At 31.1% G+C, this 21,392-nt stretch overlaps 1 protein-coding gene and 1 long non-coding RNA gene across 2 annotated transcripts; both read right to left on the bottom strand.

Annotated features, from left to right (window-relative positions):
- Window positions 1-1,051: 1,051 nt before the first annotated feature.
- On the bottom strand, window positions 1,052-5,374 carry LOC139491047 (uncharacterized). Its single transcript, XM_071278317.1, has 2 exons — window positions 3,389-5,374; window positions 1,052-1,460 (listed from the first exon to the last, which is right to left on the bottom strand). The coding sequence occupies exons 1-2, from the start codon at window positions 5,021-5,023 to the stop codon at window positions 1,254-1,256; spliced, it is 1,842 nt and encodes a 613-aa protein (XP_071134418.1). The 5' UTR covers window positions 5,024-5,374; the 3' UTR covers window positions 1,052-1,253.
- Window positions 5,375-7,650: 2,276 nt separating this feature from the next.
- LOC139491046 (uncharacterized) lies at window positions 7,651-18,489 on the bottom strand. Its single transcript, XR_011656453.1, has 3 exons — window positions 18,386-18,489; window positions 17,953-18,106; window positions 7,651-8,978 (listed from the first exon to the last, which is right to left on the bottom strand). It is a non-coding gene; the product is annotated as an uncharacterized lncRNA (long non-coding RNA).
- Window positions 18,490-21,392: the final 2,903 nt, after the last annotated feature.

Below are 21,392 nucleotides of genomic sequence, written 5' to 3'. Positions count from 1 at the left end.
ACTTTCATCACTTATTTTTACCCACACTGACACGATAGTGATTATAAGTAGAAGAACATTATTAACCGAGAACAAAAAGTAGGAAAAGATGAAATCAATACTGAATAAATTTCATGCGTCCAAAGCACTTTCTTGATTTCATTAGGCGCAAAGCCGAATGCTTGAAAGTCAACAAGGTTATCAATCTGCTACAGAGCCGTCGACCAAAACGAAACTACAAATAATAGCATAATTCATCTATGTTAAAATTTGCTTGATTAAGTTGAAACCTTAGTTTTCGATGTTTCTAAATTGACCAACGGTAAATTTAAAGAAGGTTTGCTATAACAAATGATACAGAAATACTAAGTATTGAGGTAATGCAACCCTTATGACTGATACTTAGTAAATAACTGCTATATCATTTGGACTCTGATTTAGCTTAGTTTCATTGACAATCATATCACAAATTTTTATTTTCATACTTCTCAGCTTACCATTTCGTAATCTTTATTAATAATATTTCGTACCCATTTGAAGTGCTCTTTTGGTGTTTATTTATCCGCTCTTTTTGTTATATATTATTGCATATAGAAAAATTCGTATACAAAGTTATCAAAATAACATTATTTTAGACACTTGTTGTTTGAAGATCACCAGAAAGAACGACATAGGCTGCTTTTATAAATGTCAATGCCACATGAAGAGCTGGGTATATTTTCTCTTCTGGAGCACATGTGAACACCCGTGATCACCACCAGTTTTTGGTTGGGCTCGTTTTGCACAGGTTTTAGTTGTCTAGTTTGTGTTTTATGTATATCTGTTTGTATGTAAGTCATTTTCGTTTTTAGCCATGGCGTTGTTAGTCTATTTTTGCCTTATTAGTAAGAATTTCCTCTGGTATCTTTCGCCTCTTTTTTAAATATCGTTTGAAAATTGTTGGTGAAATTAATTAATTTCCTAAGATCTTCACATTTTTATTTCGGATATTGAAAAACCATCCACAAAGCTCGTATAGTACAAAAGAATTTAAATATCTTGGAGCACGAAAATCAAACTAAATAACACCAAATCAGCTTAAACTTTATATGGCCAACTTAGAGTTGAAACCTTAGTTTACAAAATTAAAATTTTGATATAAAAATATCATGTATAGATATACAGTTGAGACATTGCAAATGGTACCGTAGAAGACTAACAACATCGGTCCGGACCTGAAAACTTCAACAATAACAAAACATGTACTACTTAAAGTCCTGAAAAATAGATTTGATTCATATAGTACGATGAGGTTGATTATATCGTGGTGACTTATAATTTGATCTGAATCCATAGTACTTTTTCTTTGCCTCCGGTAAATCAGAGTTTTTTAAATGTTCTCTTTCATAAACGAATCTTTTCACTGGTTCATGTCTTTCCATATAGTCATTCATTGTATTCCATCCGCCACCAACCTTGACTGCGTAATCGGGATGCTTTTTCTGAAATAATTACATTGGAAATATTAGTGATCGTACTGTAGTTAATGATAAAAGTAGTAGTTAAAGTTTTTCCAATACTGGGTGAATTTACTTTTTGACACTTTGCATCGCATTTTTGTGTTTATTTCACCAACCTTGACTGCGTAATCGGGATGTTTTTTCTGAAATAATTACATTGGAAATATTAGTGATCGTACTGTAGTCAATGATAAAAGTAGTAGTTAAAGTTTTTCCAATACTGGTTGAATTTACTTTTTGACACTTTGCATTGCATTTTTGTGTTTATTTAAAATTCGTTTATGTGAAATATAGGTAAATTGGCATTGCTCAAGGTCATATTTTTCTCTGACTGTTTTTGACATCTTTTCTCTAAATCAGTAGGATGTCGTATGTGTACTGATTGATACTTAATCTCAGGAGAATGCTATTTTATTAGTCGTTATTTGCTTTGAACTAACTGTCAGTAACTGCGAGTAATCTCAGATTTGTACTTAGTGTCTTTTTGTTATTCGGATGTATAAGAACCCGTTCTTGTCGATTCTGTGTGTTTGTTGAAGTTGGTTTTTTTTTGTATCCAAGAGTGGAACCCTGCCACATTATTCGTGTGCCTGTCGTGTCAGCCTGTTATTAAGTGGTTGTCGTTGGTTTTCGTGATTAAAGTATATGACACAGATAAGAGTACAGAGGGATGGTTAAAAAAACCAAACGATACCCCATCCAGAAATAAGATTAACGAACATATATTAACAGTAAATGCATCCTTTTGGTCATTGCATCAACTTATTTATTAGGTGCTCTGAGTATAAGACAAGTGTTTAGACTTATCTACTGTGTTTTTTTCAGTACTGTTCAGAACATTTGCCAGGAGACAATTCAATACGTATTGTTCAGTAGGTTTTCGGACAATTCAGTATATAATTGATGTGTACAGAAAATACATACTACTGAACAGTTTGAACATAGAATACACATATTTCACTTTTCACGAATGTGACCTACCGAATTAGACTATGCACCGGATTTGTTATAACATAAACAACACGACGGGTGCCACATGTGGAGCAGAATCTGCTTACCTTTCTTGAACACTTGATATCACCCCCAGTTTTGGTGGGGTTCGCTTTACTTAGTCTTTAGTTTTCTATGTTGTGTCTTCTGTACTATTATTTGTTCTATTATTTGTCTGTTTGTCTTTTTATTTTTTTCCAGGCCGTTGTCAATTTATTTTCAATCTATGAGTTCGACTGTCACTTTGTTATCTTTCGTCCCTCTTTTATATTTTGAAGACTGCAACACTATGCCAAATATCCGAACATTACTAATTTTCCCGCAGTATATAAGTCTGAAAATGTCTCACTTACATATTGTTTTTTTTAGATCAAAATGATGGTTTTATATCAAATTGATTTTCAATTGAAAACGGTCTGGCCATGGTCTACAAATGGTGCATTGCAGACAGTGACTGAGCTATACAAACCCAATCAGAAACCAGGGGGATCTCAGGTACTCCAAAGGGGCAAGCAGTTCGTGATGCATCTGCACTGTACATTACAAGCACAAATCATGTGATATAAGTGCATTCGCTAATGCCACAATCGATAAAAACACAATGGAATTATAGTTTCATGTACGATTGTTGAAACATAGCCGTAGTCATCTGTGACACATACATTCAATCATAGTCAACCGATACAAATCAACATAACATCCAAAAATCTTCCAAACAACAGCTTCAACTCTACTATTATGTATAATTTGATTGGGCTTCCTTTAAAGTAGCAACTCTAAAATATATGAAGTTTAAGGATAATAATACCTTATTTGTCACTATTTTTCTAGAAATTGTTTAGTCGTTATTTCATGATTCAATTAAAAAGATTTCTATAAAATTTTATTCTTATCTGTATTATTTCTTTTCAATTTCTTACCTTACGTTTCGGTTGAGGCACGATACGCCGTTCGAATACGTCAAATGGTTTCGGATCTACTATTTTTGTAGGTGGTCTCAAATCTATATAATAAACTAACTGGCAACCTTTTTTACGTGGCTGCGGGTACATCGATTCAAAATTTTCATCGTAATATATTTTTACGTCAATATTGTCAGGTGCTTCGTCTCGCTTGTCAGTTAATGTATTGGAGTTGTTTCTGCATTGATCAAAATTATACACAACATTGTCCTGTTTATTATTATTTAAAATTGTTTGCCGATTGTCAGAATTGAACTTAGGATTTGTCCATACTTCTAATTGATTGCGTCTCTCATCTCTTTCCTTCTTTTCCAAATCAATCGGAACATTCTCCTTAATGTCGTTTGTTTTCTCTGGATCATCCAACGTGCTTGTCCCCTTCGTATTACTAGGAAGTGGTTTTGTCGGGTTTTCGATAGTTGCAGTTATACATGAATCGCCGGTAATGTTCGACTTTAAACGTGGTTTGTTTACTTCCTTTTGAACTAAACTTACAATATGCCTTTCCTGTGCATGTTGTCGTCGTTCTTGCTCGTATTTCCTTTGCTCTTCTCTAGATTTTACCATTTTCGAATAGTCAACGAGAAGACATTCTGTCTGTGTTGATCTCGTAGACAGAGCATTATATCTGTCATTTTGTTGAGTTTCAGAACTGTCAGTTGTATATCCATCGCTACTATCTGATTCGGAACTTTCATCTGAACTTGTATACGCGTAACTTTCTATAGACCCTTCCGGTTTTCTTGTGTTAGGAAAGGATTGCTGTATATCTTTGACAATCATCTTGTTTTCACTTATCTCATTCTTTCTACGAACTTCTCTATAGGGTCGGAGAAAAGTAACATCATCATTAAGTTTGGTTTGATATGGCAAGTTGTGTCCTCGTGTTTCACCACCATAAGGTCGAGTTCGAGGAAGAGTTTCCATCCTACGTTTAACAATATTATCGGATTTATTAGAAGATACAAATTTACTCGATTTATTTCGATCTATTTTTCTGTCAGAAGGATCTTCAATGATGTGATAAGTTACGACACGTCTAGGGGATGAATTTGAAAACCTCGCAGTTTTCATTTTTGACCTTTGAATCGGTTGTTTAGTTTGAGTGCTGTAATCAGTAGAAGATTCGGTTTCACTTTCACTTTCCGAATTTTCTCGGCGGATAAATCGGAAGGATGGAGATGAATACGAATATGTTTCAAGTTCTTCCTTTTTATGCAAATTGGGTGTTTTATTATTCCGTTTTTCAGTTGGCTTTGATGGAATTACATGTACTTTATAAACTGTGTTATCTCTGTAATAATCTGAAGAAGATTGAGTTTCACTTTCGGTTTTACAATTTGTTTTCCTGACGATATGTGATGATGGATACATAATGCGATCTCTTTCTGGTTCTTTCTGTCGAACACTATACCTTTTAATAATTCTGTTATCATGGTGTTCGGAGACTGTCCTTGTTGGTACACATCTAATCAAGCGTCTTTGAGGATAGCTGTAGTAAACTCGTTCCTCTTCTTCTGAATTATAGTTATCATCACTATATGGATCTCCGGTATCTGGTGAATATTTATGCATCCTTTTAGCTCTGTACATATTACTGACTGATAATAGCTTATAGCTTTATATTTGTTTGCTAGCCATACTATATCGAAGAAGGTGAATATCGCTTCATAAGGTACATACTCTCGGTATGTCTCTGCTGTTATCGAACAATTAAGACTCAATAATGGCACTCGTCTACGAAGATGTACAGACAGACCTCAAAACTGATCGTTATTTCGAAAATCCAATATTCAATATTTGTTTTGTCTATTGTCAATTTAAATTGTAATATTGACGTTTTATTTGTCTTTCAACATTACATAAAAGACATGCTTACAACTAATATATTGTATTGGTAAATATACCGTCCCCGTGTGTATTGAAGAATGTTGGCATGAAATCAAATTATGATCAAACTGAAACACTATATATATATCAGATTACGATGTGGTTTGTTTCAAATATCAACTATAGTTTTAAATCGGCTTTGTTATAAATGGATGTGTAGTAAACTTTATATGTCTTTAGGTCATTATCTTTTATGTCAAATACAGGATTTAAGATGAATTTAATATAGATTAAAATTTACTTAATCTCTTTGTTGGAAGAAATATAATGGTTTGTTTAAATGAACCAAGTATTAAACTGCAAGCTTTTATATTATTTACATTTACTAAAGTAATGTTTGATCGTTAAATTATTTTAATTATATATATGTTTATATACATACTGTTAATCGGTTATTACCGTTCACCTAATTTTTAATGATTTATACTTTTACAAACTGTTGGAGTATGTTTTTATTATCAGCGTGGGGGTTGTTTGATCTGAAACTACTATAAAACGTGGCATAGTAGTCTCAGGTTTGATCTACACTTTGTATTCGTCAATACTCAATGTTAACATCAATTTTCCTCGCTTGTCGCTGAACATTCCTGTGTGACGTCACGACAAATACGACCATGCAAATGGCGTCACATAAAAAAAGAACACATCTTCTGTAAAGAATTGAACAAATGGATACAGAGTGTCTAAATATCGTCTAAAAATTATAAGAGAAACAAATTCCACCACCAAATTTCGTGCAATACAATATTTCTCCAGTCTCAGAAGTTTAATTTTATTCATTTGAAAAATTTGGTAAGCTTTGCGTCAAACATAAGAAAATACACTTGTATCGAGTAAAAGAATATCGTATTAACCTCAATACAGTGGTAGAATTATATTTTTATGAGCTCTTGACTGGCTGTTATTTATTAGGACGAACATACATTGTATGTGTAAAACTGATGTTACATAACATAACTATAATGGCAAACACATTGTGCAGAAAATTTGCAAAATCTTATACTTATGTTTTCTTTTGAAGATCATGAATTGACGTATGACGATCATAATATACATAGAAGGACGAGAACAAAGATCATTTGATATGGGTATGAATACTATTTTGTACCAGACCGAAACACTCAGCGGGTTGTCTTACTCCTTACTTCGCTCCTTACTTCTAAGAACACGCTACTCAGTCCTTTTATTTTAACCAAACTTTTCATTAATGTCGTCATTATGTAAAGCAATGTTGTCATTTTAATGTTATATTCTACATTGCCAAACAATCGGGGGGTTTTAGCATGCCACAAAAAACAGGTTCAACCAACCATCTTTTTTTTTTATTAAAATATCCTGTACCAAGTCAAGAAAATGGCCATTGTTATATTATAGTTCTTTACTGTGTGTGTTACATTTTAATGTTGTGTTTTTGTTGTGACGTAGTTCTCCTCTTATATTTGATGTGTTTCCGTCAGTTTTAGTTTGCAACCCGGATTTTTTTTCTTCTCAATCGATGTATGAATTTCGAACAGCGGTATACTACTATTGTTTTTTATACGTTATATATCTAATAGCGAAAAACCGTAAAGGCTAGCCTGTGTACATTAGATGCTTCACCAATCAAACGGTCTATTGAACTGTTAACAGCAATTCCCTCTACGCGTCAGATTCAACTTTGCAGAAAAATGATGTTTACAATTTAAATACTGACACCGACAGAATACATTTATTTCACTACAAACCAATCCTAAGAAATACACTTTTTATTTGTGCAAGAATAACAAAAGACACAAAAGTGAGATTCAATTCAAAGTTTTGAAAAAAATATAACAACGCCATGGTTAAAAAAGAAATAAACCAACAGATATTCAAAAGCTCTCAACACACAAGTTGGAAATCTGAAGACTGAACAATACAAACCTACTAAAACGGAGGTTGATCTCAGATGCTTCGGAAGGATTGGCAGATGCTGCTTCACATGAAGCTCCCGGCGTGATGGATTGTAAGTACAAACCAGAATGTTAAATCTAATTCGGTAGGACACATCCGGGCAAACGGGAACGAGATTGTAGCTACGACAATTTAATCATATCAATCAATATTCGTGGAACAGATATTCCATAACGGTCAAGTAATACGTAATGGTGTCCGTTAAATATACGAAAGGATGATTTAAACTTCAAAACTTGGAATTCTTGATTAAGTAGTTTCCTTTTGAGCAGCAATTATCTATCAATGAAAATACATGCCCTGTAATAAAGTATCATTTGGGAGGTATGCAGGCGCTGCTGGAATTTTTGTACATAGAAATGGAAAGGTCACAATCGGGATGCTGAAATAAAGTAAAGTTTTGTTTGCAACTGATCTTTATTTTCAAATCTATATATAAGTAATGATATGAAGCAGATTCAACTGTATCTGATGTATAATCTTTATATCAAGTTCACCAAATTACGAGAGAACATCATCAATATAGTGGAAAGTGAAGTTAAAGGATACTGTTCACTTCTTTAACTACTTTTTAAGATCGTCAAAAGTTTTTTGTATATAGTCAGCCCAACATTAATAAAAAAAGAAGACGTGCATAGTTGGCTCCAATGTGTATATCGTATACTTGTTAAAATACACGTCCTCCAAATTAAACAAATATGTTGTCAATTAAGAAATCAATCTTGATAATGTCACTTTCATCAGATTTTTTTTAATTTGTAAACTGAATAACACATTGCAAAATTAAGAGGTAAAATCGTTTTAAACTTGTGTTCACATAAACATATTAAAATAAAATTCACTTATGTATTCAAAATAATCGTTATAAAAAGTTAAGAACAGCTGCACATTATCTATATCAAAATAGAATTTATATTATTTATAGTTAAGTGCCCAGTTCTATTATTATTAAAGTATTTAAAAGTATGGTGGTGTTTGATAAACTTTTGTCTCAAGAAATATTGTCAATGTACTCCTCTAAAACATAATTTAAATAGCAAGATACCCTTTCTCAGATTGTTTCTTCTGTTGTTTACGAAATATGCATGTAGCACATTTGTGAAACCACGAAATCAGTGATTGCAGTGTTCATTTGATCCATTTCTCATTTTATTCAGTTTAAAAAAAAAAAGTGTTCTTGTTTACTGTCGTATTTTACTTACAGAATGTTGTTTTGTTGTTATTCAATATTAGATACCTATTAGTTACAAAAAAACATTCAGCGAATCAATTGTTTCTACAAAAAGTATTTATTTTAAAATACTGTAAATTCAGTAATAAGTGCGTGCATTTATTATTGCCATTTTGTCATTTTGGACTAAAATGCGATTTTAATATTTGAGATATTGTGTAAAATCCTGTTTAATTCATATAAAATATTTAAAAACGCGAGTTTAAATTATTTCGATGATAGCCTGTCGCATTTTTCGCAATAATAAAAACATTGCCATTATATTTGAATTTATAGTAGTGAATAATAAAACTGTTTTGACTGGTTCCAGGACTTATAATGTGACTTAATTCCAAGATATATGTCTTTAACTTCACACGTGTTATTATATAATGGCCGTTTATACTCTGTTATCTTAAACTTGTATGGAACATGACGGGCCATGTAGTCTTCCAGTGTCTCCCAACCACCACCAACTTTAACCATCACGTGATGTTTCTCTGACGTTTCATTGACCTGCAAGATAAATGAACTGTGAATATTTATGAAAGTTCAGATGACGTAAGGGGCCGAAGGTATTCCACGGAAATTTTTTCGCTCCTACAAATCCAAGTAAAATCAATAGTTTAAAGACGTAATCCAGAGTATAAGTATACTGAATAGGTGCATACTAGGTAGACACTTGTATTATAACTATCTGTTGCAATATCTTTCACAAATATACGGACAAATAACCATTTTGATGATGGCAAGTTCGGACATCAATAGTGCTGATGTCAGCCATATTAAAAACCTACCAGAGTCATACAAAAACGCAGTGAAAAACGGTCTGATGGCCAACAATCAGGTTGAAAATCCCATGAACCCACACGAGATACTTGGTTCGGTTAAGCCAGTTTTCCTGCTAGAGAAAGACCTGTTTGGTGATGTCAAACCAAGCATAGGTCAGTTTCTCAACCATGTTGAACTTTACAAATCCATTGATCATATTGTTAATTCTAGGAACCTCAGAGGTTTGCAAAGGGTAAAAGGGATGTGGCGAATTTATCCCGACTCTGAAACTGACAGAGACACCTTAATAACAAAGGGACTGGTTTTAAGGAAAAAACTTTTGAAAATCTATACCCGCAATCCTAATTCAAAGGTATACGATCATGACAATCCTCATCACTGGCGTGTTAGGGTCAAGAACATCCCATGCTCTGCTGAGGATGGACAGATTATGAGGGCAGTAGAAAATCTTGGAGGGACAGTCCACTCATTAGACAGAGAGCGACTCAGAGTGGACGGTTTACTCACCAACTGCCAAACAGGAGACAGGATATTATACTGTGAACCCATGGAAAAGGTCTTGCCTAGAACTCTTAAAATTGGTAAATATATGGCCGTTTTGTTACACAAAGAACAGAAAACTGATTCATCTCAGCTCACATGTAACAAATGTCTACAAACTGGGCACGTGCTCAGAGAATGCCCAAATGAGTGGGTATGTACAACATGCAACAACCCAGGACATAAGAAAGCTGAATGTCCAAATTTCGAGACCGTTATTGCCCACGCTCAAGAACATCCAGTCAACGTCAATAATGCTAGCATGCATGAATCTGAAGATTCAACAAGTGAAAATGAAAATACATCTGAACTTAAAACAAATACTGAAAAGATGGGAACCACCAACCAGTCTCCGTCTTTTATGCAAAATTTCAATGTGACAAGCGCAAGTTTCAGCTATAATGCTTCAAATAAAAAGGATGCAGCTCTCATTATGAACGAACCTGAACACCAAGGCATTTCAGCATCCAAACATAACAATGAAATTAAAAAGGCAAAAGCTAAAAAAAAGTCTGGCAAAAAAACCGGTACACAACAACTTAATAAAGACAACGAGGACAATCCTAATCAATCAACATTGTTCTTTCACTTCCAAGGAAACAACAATGTTGGAACCCCTGATGGACGCAAAGACAAACGCGCAGCAACAACACCAACTGACCAAATTCACGAACGAACATCAAATATTCAGAAACCAAAGGGACCCTAACTATCATCCGGCTCAACTAAATGTATATAAATTTTATAAGCATTAAATAGTAAAATTATATACCTATTTCCATGAACATTTGTATATATTTACTTTTTTTCTGTGTTTTTATTTATAGTGTAAAATACAAACAAAAAAAAGAACTCTTTGTAATAATAGATTGTATGTGTCCAACTGATGTTATGGTAAACATAAACAATGTTCTCATTTTATGTTTTTTCATGACTTTTATTTATTATGTTAAAAAAAAAAAAAAAAAAAAAAATACGATATAATTTAGATTATATGTGTTTGAATAATGATATCGAAAATGAAAACTACTTATCCTCTATACATATTGTATATTGTATTTGTGTTGATAAGAGTAGTACATGTATATTAACCAATCAAAAAGAGAAATATGACACAAAACTAGATCATATGTTCTCAATTGATGATCATGATGATGTAGAAATAGAAAACAGTGTAATATGTAATTTATCTTATATGTATGTTTATTCACAAAATACCAACAAAAACATATGTCTGAAAGAAACAGATAATTTTAAAACAAGCATTAAACCAACAAAAAGAAAAAACTTTTATTCACTAGTTAACAAAATGAAACGATCACTAGTTCTACTATCCACGTCATTAGGCTGCATTTGTTTAATTCGGTTCATCACCAAAATGCTTTTATTACACGTAAGCACTGATTGTACAAACAAATCTTCTATTTTCTGCAATTCAAACAAGAATAATCGGAAAATATACCAACCACTTCATATTCCTACGAAATTGCAAATATGGTACGCAACTATATGTAGTATATCACCATATACCGCATCACACACAGGAAGTACGAAACGAATTGCACTCATATATTTTTGCACCATACTATCAAGACACACATATTTCACAACCAGCTATGCTAATCATTTTGACGCAGTATATTCACTTGAAGTACAGATCCATATCTTATTAAAACACATGATACACACATTTACAGCAGCGTTAAGTGAACATTTAAAAATCTCCAAAGAATTCTACACAAAAAGATATCATTTCCAGGTTCAAATGTATGGAAAATTTAAGACGTCATCAAAAACTGTTGAGAATATATTTCATTTGATCACAGTTATAATGTTGTTGAGCACTCGAACACTCCTTATTGAACAATTCAAATATCTGAAAATAGAAAAAGTAATTTCTGAAAATCAAGCTCCTATATACATTTACATACAGGCACAAGTACAAAACTGTATTATTGTAAAAAACACATATTATAATGATACATATATATTATATATACTCATGCATTACTACTATTATACGTTTAGTCATAGCTGTATTGTATACAACAAATTAAAACAGTTTGTTATGATGTATATCTCTGTAGTAATCTTTGCTAATACATGTATAGTTCATTATTTAGATGAGTAATAATTTAAATATTTGCTCCTTGAACTGCCAAGGGCTAGGAAAAAAAGAAAAGCGAGACAGACTATATATTTGGTGTGAAAATCAAAAATGTGACATCTTGTTTATTCAAGAGTCCCATTTCACCGATAAAAACATAAATGTAATAAATAGTGAAACTAAATGTAAGATATACCATAGCTTTGGCAATTCCCTATCCAGAGGTGTTTCAATTTTAATTAAAGAAAACATAAATCACAAAATAATAAATGAAATAAAAGATGAGGAGGGCAGGTTTATTCTAATTAATGTAGAACTTGATAATAACATCTTCACTTTAGTTAATGTTTATGCACCAAATATACAAAGAAATAGAAATTCTTTCTTCAAAAAAATAAACAACTTAATTGAAAATAATAGATTAGGCATTTTAATACTTGGAGGGGATATAAATGAAAGTCTGACTGAAAACGACAGAAAAAGTACAAGTACACAAAAATTTAATAAACCTGTAAATAGTTTGAAACAATTAATAAAAAAACATAAGTTAGTTGATATATGGAGAGAAATTAACCCAAACAAAAGACAGTTCACCTGGAGAAGGAAAAATAACTTTAACATAGCAAGCAGAATAGATTATTTTCTTATTAGCTCTGATATAAGACCACATATTACAGCAGCAGATATTAGACCCGCTGCTATTTCTTACACTGATCATCAGGCAATTTCATTAAAGCTAAGACACAAAGCACACAGTAGAGGCCGAGGTTTCTTTAAAATTAATAACAGTATATTGAATGACACAAAATATCAAAATCTCATTAATAACTTAATTCAAACTTATAAACAAAAAATACTTACTACGGCTGTAGATCCTCGAGTTAAGTGGGACGTTTTTAAAGCTGAAGTAAGAGACATAACCATTAAATACTGTAGGCAAAAACAAGCTGAAAATAAAAATGAAATAATTAAATTAGAACTGTCATTAAAAAAATTGAACGAAAATGCAGAAAACTTACAGGATAATAATGTTCAAAATAGAATAAACAATGCTGAGAAAAAACTAGAGAACCTTTACATAAATGAAGCAAAGGGAGCTCAGGTTAGATCACGTGTAAAATGGACAGAAGAAGGAGAAAAAAACACAAAATTTTTTATAGGCCTTGAAAAATCCAGACAAACTCATAAAAATATTTCTGCACTTACGAATGAAAAAGGAGAAATTATAACAGATTCATCTGAAATTTTAAAGTTAGAAAAAAACTTCTATGAAAATTTATATAAAAGTACAAATCCTAATGAAAATGAAATAAAAAAATATATAACAGAAACAAAAGTAGATAAAACTCTTTCTCATGAGGAAACTCAAAATCTAGAAGGGGAGCTTACCATAAAAGAATGTACAGAAGCTATTAAATCTATGAAATTAAATAAATCACCGGGCATCGACGGGATCAGTGTAGAATTTTATCAAACCTTCTGGACAAATTTAAAAGAAATTGTTGTTAAAGTTTTTAACACATGCTATCAAAAGGAAGAAATGAGCACACTACAAAAAATAGGAGTAGTCTCTTTATTATATAAAAAGGGAAACCCACTTCTTTTAGACAACTATAGACCAATTACTTTACTCAATGTTGATACAAAGCTTATGGCATATTCTTTAGCACAACGTCTTAAACCAATACTAACTAAAATCATCCATAGTGACCAAAATGGTTACATAAAAAATAGATATATAGGTTTCAACATTCGTCAAATTCAAGACATAATAGACCATGCAGAATACTTTAATATTGAAGGAGCATTGCTCTTCATAGATTTTTCCAAGGCCTTTGACTCATTGGAATGGCCATTTATGTATGAAGCACTCAAGAAATTCGGCCTTCCAAATCCTTTTATCAAATGGGTTAAAACTCTGTACAAAGACATAACGGGTTGTATGTTAAACAATGGGTGGATCTCATCACCATATAACATTAAACGCGGTATTAGACAAGGCTGCCCGTTAAGTTCCCTGATTTTTGTTATTGCTGTAGAAATTTTGTCCTGCAGAATAAGACAAGACAACAACATCAAAGGTTTTCAAATTAAGCTAGATACTAAAACACACAGTTTAAAGATTTCTCAATTAGCTGACGACACAACACTTTTTCTAAAATCAAAAGATGAAGTACGTCACACTCTTAATATTATTGAAATCTTTGGAACGCTATCAGGTTTAAAATTAAATAGATCAAAAACTGAGGGCATTTGGTTAGGAAAATTAAAACATTGTAAAGATAAGTTTGAAAATATAACATGGAATAAAGGACCAATAAAAAGTCTAGGAGTTTATTTTGGAACAGATCGAGCTGAATGTGATAAGCTGAATACTGAAAAAATAATACAGAAATGTGACAAATTAATAAGTAATTGGAAAAAAAGAAATCTTACAATGATAGGTAAAATAACAGTTGTAAAATCTCTTCTTATACCTAACCTTACATATTTAGCTTCAGTCACAAACCTACCACATGAATTTATTCAACAGTTTAAAACTATTATCTACAATTTTATATGGGATGGTAAACGAGAAAAGGTCAAACGAACCACCCTTAGCAAAAATACTACTGAGGGAGGGCTTAAAATGACAGATATAGACAATTATATAACTGCACTACAAATAGCATGGATAAAAAGACTTACTGCAGATGATTTTGCTAACTGGAAAGTAATTCCGACATTTTACTTTAATAAATTTGGTGCTAATTTCATGCTACTTTACATGAATCTAGACAACATTTACTCAATACAAAACCTACATAAAACTTTACCAAAATTCTACTTAGAAATTGTAAAGTCTTGGTTCAAAGTACAAAATTTAAATAATACCAAACTCAATATGAATTTTAAAAACATTAGACAACAAATCTTATGGGGAAACAAACTGATAAAATTTCAAGGAAAGTGTTTAGTTTTTATAAATTGGATAAAAGAAGGTATTATATACGTTAACGATATAATAGACCAAAATGGTAATATCTCTCAAGAAATAATATCTAATAAAATATCCTCAAAATCCAATTTAATGTTTGAAATTTCAAAACTTAATTATGCCTTACCAAATGAATGGCTCAAGGTACTTAAATCAGAAAAATCAATAAAATCAAAAGTAAAAAATATACTTAACCTTTGCATCAATACAAAAGAAAAAAATAAGATAATAATTTTACAAGTAATGGAAACAAAACAGATATACACACACATTAATAGTGGAAATGAAGACACGCCTCCAGGTTTCTTTAAATGGAAACGTGTCCTAAATTTAGATTCCTTAATTCCAATTAAATCAATGCTTAACTTTATATTTACTTATTTAAAAGATAACAGATTAAAAATATTTAAATGGAAATTGCTGCATCATATCCTTCCTTGCAAACAATTGCTTTTTCAATGGAAGATAAAAGAAGACAGTAAATGCGACTTATGTAATGTAACAGAAGATTATAAACATTTTTTCCTAGAATGTCGTTACTTTAAAACTTTTTGGGAAAAGATCAAAATACTATTAAATAAAGTTAAAATAGGTCATCATATCCTAAACTACAGAAACCTCATTATAGGATATAAAATCGGTGATATCAATTATTATGATATAAATCTGTTGGTGACACTCATTACATTTTCTATCCACAAGTGCACTCACAGTTCAAATTATAAAACTACAAATTTTGATGTGTATGCCCTGTTCAAAAAAGATTTTTTGAACTACTTAAATATTTCGACACTTTCAGGTGGTAAACATGGTAAAATTTTGAAAGAAATAAGCTTATACATATAATTATTATTCTCGCATATATGCTATATGCTAATTTATTCAGCAATACATGTGTCTCTATATTAGTTAATCTTAAAACCACGTGTTGTAGACTTCGTCATGATCATGATCAGTGATAAAGATTAAACCCCTACTATTCTGACGCATCCTTCATTTAATATATCGCATACTCATAAATAAATATAATTATATAATGTACTTCAATTCGTAACCAAGTATGTTCACCTACATAATTAATATACAACAAACTGCTTCGACTGTTAATTTGCCTCCATCGTGTAATCCTTGATCAATAGGTCATGACCAGGTCAACTAGCATATATACAGAGTCAAAGCGGTTCACGAATGTATTTTTTTTCCGGAAAATAATTTCTGTAGTAATCTGTATAATCTGTATACACAATATTGTAACATGTAAATCTAACCATTTATTATTATTATTAATAATTTACTGAACAATCTCCCTGTTTGTTCAGTAAAACTAACGCTTCAGGGATGCCCTGTCAAATGCTGTAGACATGGTATTAATTATAACAGCAATAGTGCAATAAATCAGATTTTAGATAAAAAAAAAAAAAAAAAAAAAAAGAAAGTTCTTTGTTCCGTGTTTAAGGCCTTGCGGTTACTTTGAGATATAGAATAGCAATACAACGCTGTTCTTTTGCTTTTTGCTTGTGTTTTTCGTAGTGTATGTACTGATTTTGTGACATGGATATATACCCCATATCCTTTGTTTTTCTATTATAATAGATTGCCACTTTATAATCTAAGATACAATTGCTTACTGCATTGCTTGTACTAAAATATGCAAATATTATCATTCAATTTGCCGAGTTTATATTGGTTTACCATTTTTAGCCAATTAGAACGTTTTAAACCGAATATTAATAGGGGTACGATTTTGAATTTAATATCCATTAATAATCCTATTCTCCAATAAATATATGAAGAAAGTATGAGAACAGTATTGGCTATTTGAAAATATCTTTTAATTGTACCATGCGGACAAAGTGAAACAATTCATAAATATAAATTCTATTTTTGAAACTTACAATCGAAGTCTAAATGACCTACAGGAGACCACGGGACCTTGCAGAAAACCGAAACAATCATTTTTCCGATGAGCTTAAGTTTAAAGATTTTGTTCCAAAAGAGACCTCAAACCAAGGTTTGTGAAACTTTAAAATTCACAATAACAGTAGAACAAAATATATACAAACAGATCTTTAATAACACAATACAAAGAATTAAAAACAAACTATTATATGAATGTAAATGAAGATGTTAAGGAAAATTAATTAATTAATTTCGACTGCCACTGGAAAATAGTGCTATATTGGATAGGGATAGAAATTTGGCCTTGCTACTGGCCACATACGGATCCGTCAAAGAGTTGTTGCAAGGGTTCTTAATGTGTAGAAAGCATGGCACTATACTCATACAAGGCATCAGATTCGACATCCCGATTCTAACTGGACTGTTTAAGAAGAATAATAAAGCTACGAGTGTGAAACATATTATAAATGTAATATCTAGGGTCAGTTACATGTAACAACTGATAATATAACTTTATAATATGTTGTAAAGTAAAGTTTTGGCAATAGTTTTAGGGATTTTGGTCCTCAATGCTCTTCAACTTCGTATTTTATTTGGATTTTTCTTAACTTCATTGGATTCGAGCGTCACTGATGAGTCTGTTTTTAGACGAAAAGCGCGTCTGGCTTAAATACAAAATTTAATTCTGGTATCTATGATAAGTTTATTTACTACATATAAATAACGTTAGTCTTATGTCTTTCAGAATGAAATTAAGTGTGAAACTGTACAATATTTAGTTAGCTAGTTATGTTACAAGGTAGAAAAATCAAACTTTCTCATTATTTATTCGTATACTATAATTGATACATATTATTACAATGGTTGTTAAACGCCTGTTTTCTTTATCTATTATGTAACTTAAGCAATATTTAGAGTGCATTGTAAACTTTTTCGAGGATTTGTATGTCGTTGTGTGATAATTTGTTTCTTGATATTGATGTGCTTAAAGTTTAAAATATATGTAAAGTAAGTTGTCAAGATTATTACACGTAGTACGACTAATAAATCATGGCTAAAATTAAGATTGACTTTACATATATTTTAAATTTTATCTGAAATACATGACCAACGTTTCGATCATCTATCTTAAAGTGATATAACAAAACATTCATCTTGTTATGTAATTTACATACCTTAATATGTAATAATTTTCCCATTAAAAAATACTGGCCGCTTCTTTTCTTGCTCAAATACTGGTAACATTTGCATGGGGGGAATGCGTTATCTGTAACCTTAGAAAAGCTGTGTCTCAGAGCAGCCATCGTGACTTCACAGCGTTGTATATTCCTAACATAAAATAAAATATTAATTATATTCTCCCAACATAATACACATACAATTCTCACTTATACATGTTATAAGACCATTATTATTTAAACGTGGATAATTACTTTGTTTCTGCTGTTCGCTTTAATAATTTTTTGCATGTAAACTGTTAATTATTGATTATATGTCCCTAGTTAGAAGCATTGCTTTCGCTTTCATGTAAAAAAATATTCAAAATTTAACACTTAAACGTCAAGCCTTAACCATATGCAAAATGTATATAAAGTCTCGGTAACTCACCACTGCTAGAAATTGTAATGTGCAAATCTGTAGTACTATAAAACTGCCAGTTACAACATAAATAATTTATAAATACGTTTCTGATAAAAAGTAAGGGAAGTAAATCAATACACTTGAAATGTTATGTTGTTTATGTCTGGTGTTTAAAATTAGTTTGTATACATATATTAATATTAAAATTCAAATTCAAATTCAAATTATTTTATTCAAGAAAACTCACTAAGAGCATAAAATGAACAATATAAATGCATATGTACATAAATATTGAGAAAGAGTTATAGCTGACAAAGAGATCTAATACACACATAAAAAAGGAAATATTATATTATATGGTATGATAAATATCAAGGGAGACAACCCTGTTCTTATGTAAATACTCTATTAAGTTACCATATCCATACAACAAATAAATATATATATATATATATGACAGAACACTAAGATGATAATTTTTCTGTTGCTTTGCTATCAGTTTTGTAAAATATACTCAAACTTAGAAATCTAGATATATTTCTACATACATTGGCATGTTCATTACTCATAAGCCAAATAAATTTGTTATCTGTGTTCAGTTTTGAACTATTCTTATTATAGCAAATGTCTATATAGGTTTGCCTAATAGTAAAATATTTTTGGCAATCTAATAAAATGTGTTTTTCATCTTCTACTTCACAAGAGGAACAGTTCTTACATGTTTTGTCATTAACAGGTGTTTTTGGTATTGTATATCTACCCAATTCAATTTGCAGTCTATGATTGCTGGTTCTATATCTACTCATGTTAATATTATCATTTTCGTTACAAATATTAACAAGATAATTTTCAAATTTGAAAATGTTTTTGAAAGTTCTATATGTTCTCAGTTTCTCACTGGTTTGAAGTTGTTGAAACCATCTAGATTCAAACTTACTTTTAGTAGATTTTATTATCCTTTGGATATCACCATTTTTCATAGAAACATGTAATTGAGTTAATTCTGACTCATTAGAGTTGAACATATTAAATTTCTTGAGAATATTTTTTATTGAGCTTAACCAGCAATTTTGATTATTTTCAATCATGAGTAGATTCTCTGCAAGTGCATGAGATAAAAGTTTATCACCTGTTTTATCATTTTCAAGTCTAGTCCAATATTTTAACATAGACGAAACAATATCAATATAAATTGGATATCGACCTAATTCACCATACAAGGCCAATTTGCTTGTCTTTTTATTAACTGATAAAATATATCTACATAAAGACAAATTAAGTTTCTCCAATGGGAGATATTTATAAACTTTTTCAAATAAGTTATCATCTAAAGAGGGTTTAAACATCCCCACTATCTCGGATGCATATAAAAGTACAGGTTTGACAGTATGGTCAAATACATACAAAAAATGTTCTGCATCACAAGACATATTTTTAAATACATTAGTTATTTTGAAAAAAACTTTTTGGCCTCGGGTGTATAGGTCCTTTAGCGCATTATTAAAACTACCATTTGCAGTAAATATAACACCAAGATACTTGTATTGTTTTACAATTTCTATTTCTGATTCACCAATGTAGAAATTAACTTTAGGAATTCTACTTCCCTTATTGAATATAAGTACTTTTGATTTTCGATAGTTGATGCCAAGTCCCCACTCATTACAATATTCAAACACTTTATTCATGCTATTTTGAAGACCCTCTTTAGTTTCTGACATCAACAATAAATCATCGGCATATAGCAAACAGTTAATAGATTTAGTTCCCATAGAAACTGGTGAACAGGAGCAATCAAATATCTTGGTGATATCATTGATAAATACATTGAACAGGTTAGGACTAAGGTTGTCTCCCTGAAAAACACCAATATTTGAAGGAAAGGCTTCGGTTATACTTTCATTGTTAAGTTTTACATTTAATCCAATATTTGTATACATGGATTGTAGAATAGATAGATATTTCCCACCAATACCAGCTTTTGCAAGCTTTAATAAAAGGGCAGGGTGGATCACAGAGTCAAATGCCTTTTTAAGGTCTATAAAACAAGTATAAAGTTTTTTTGACTTATTTAAATATTTATCTATAATAGTTTTAAGCTTAAAGATGTGGTCTGAAGTTCTACATCCCCTCTTAAACCCAATTTGCTCATCAGCGATTATGTTATTAACTTTAAGAAATTCTTCGAGTCGTGTATTTAAAATGGAGTTGAAAACTTTGCCCATACAACTAGTTATAGTTATTCCTCTATAGTTGCCAGGATCATGATTATCACCCTGTTTAAAAATAGGGATTATTATACCATTTGACCAACTTTCTGGATAAATACCAGATGACAAAATACTATTAAATAATTTAATCAAAGATGGCATCAGTGCGAACTGGCCATACTTAATCATTTCATTTAAAATACCATCATGACCACTGCTTTTATTATTTTTAAGCTTTAGGCAAGCTTTACTAATTTCTTTTATAGTGATTGGGTTGTCTAATATATCTGTTCCATTAGGAATTATAGTTGTATTTAGACAGTTCTTAAAATAGTCATTAATTAAAGATTTTTCACCTGAGACCTTATCTAACTCCTTAAAGTGATCCAGTAATACACTGGGGGTAATTGGTATTTCCTCTTTTTCACTGTCACAAAATTTGAGTGTATTAACAATTTCCCAAAACTGTTTGGGGTTTTTTGTAGAGAGGTTTTTCATTTTATTAACTATATCTTTAAAATGGTTCCGTCGCCTTTCCTTCCTTAGTTTATTATACTGCTTACTTAGACAAAAACATTTATGTCTAAGTTGGTTATCAAAAGGTCTAAAGGTAAGTTGTTTACTTAGATAATCTAACGAAGTTTTCATTTCATGTAGATCAGGGGTAAACCATGGTTTTTTCTTTTTCTTATTATTTTTTCTCATGACCCCTTTCCTTGCCTTTAGAGAAATATTTGCAGCTTCTAAAATACAATTGGTCATATCAACAACAGCTTTCTCAATACCATTTTTATCTAAACTTATATTACAATTATTAAATTCTT

This window comes from Mytilus edulis, chromosome 10 (genome assembly GCF_963676685.1).
Source record: "Mytilus edulis chromosome 10, xbMytEdul2.2, whole genome shotgun sequence".
NCBI lineage: Eukaryota > Metazoa > Mollusca > Bivalvia > Mytilida > Mytilidae > Mytilus > Mytilus edulis.
Note: the sequence above shows the minus strand (reverse complement) of the source record. Positions and strands in the feature narration are given on the sequence as shown.

Excerpts from the sequence above, each read along its gene's own strand:
- LOC139491047 (XM_071278317.1), bottom strand. The coding sequence starts at position 5,023 with ATGTACAGAGCTAAAAGGATGCATAAATATTCACCAGATACCGGAGAT. Across the intron at positions 1,461-3,388 it reads TGCCTCAACCGAAACGTAAG|AAAAAGCATCCCGATTACGC; the intron begins GTAAGAAATTGA and ends TAATTATTTCAG.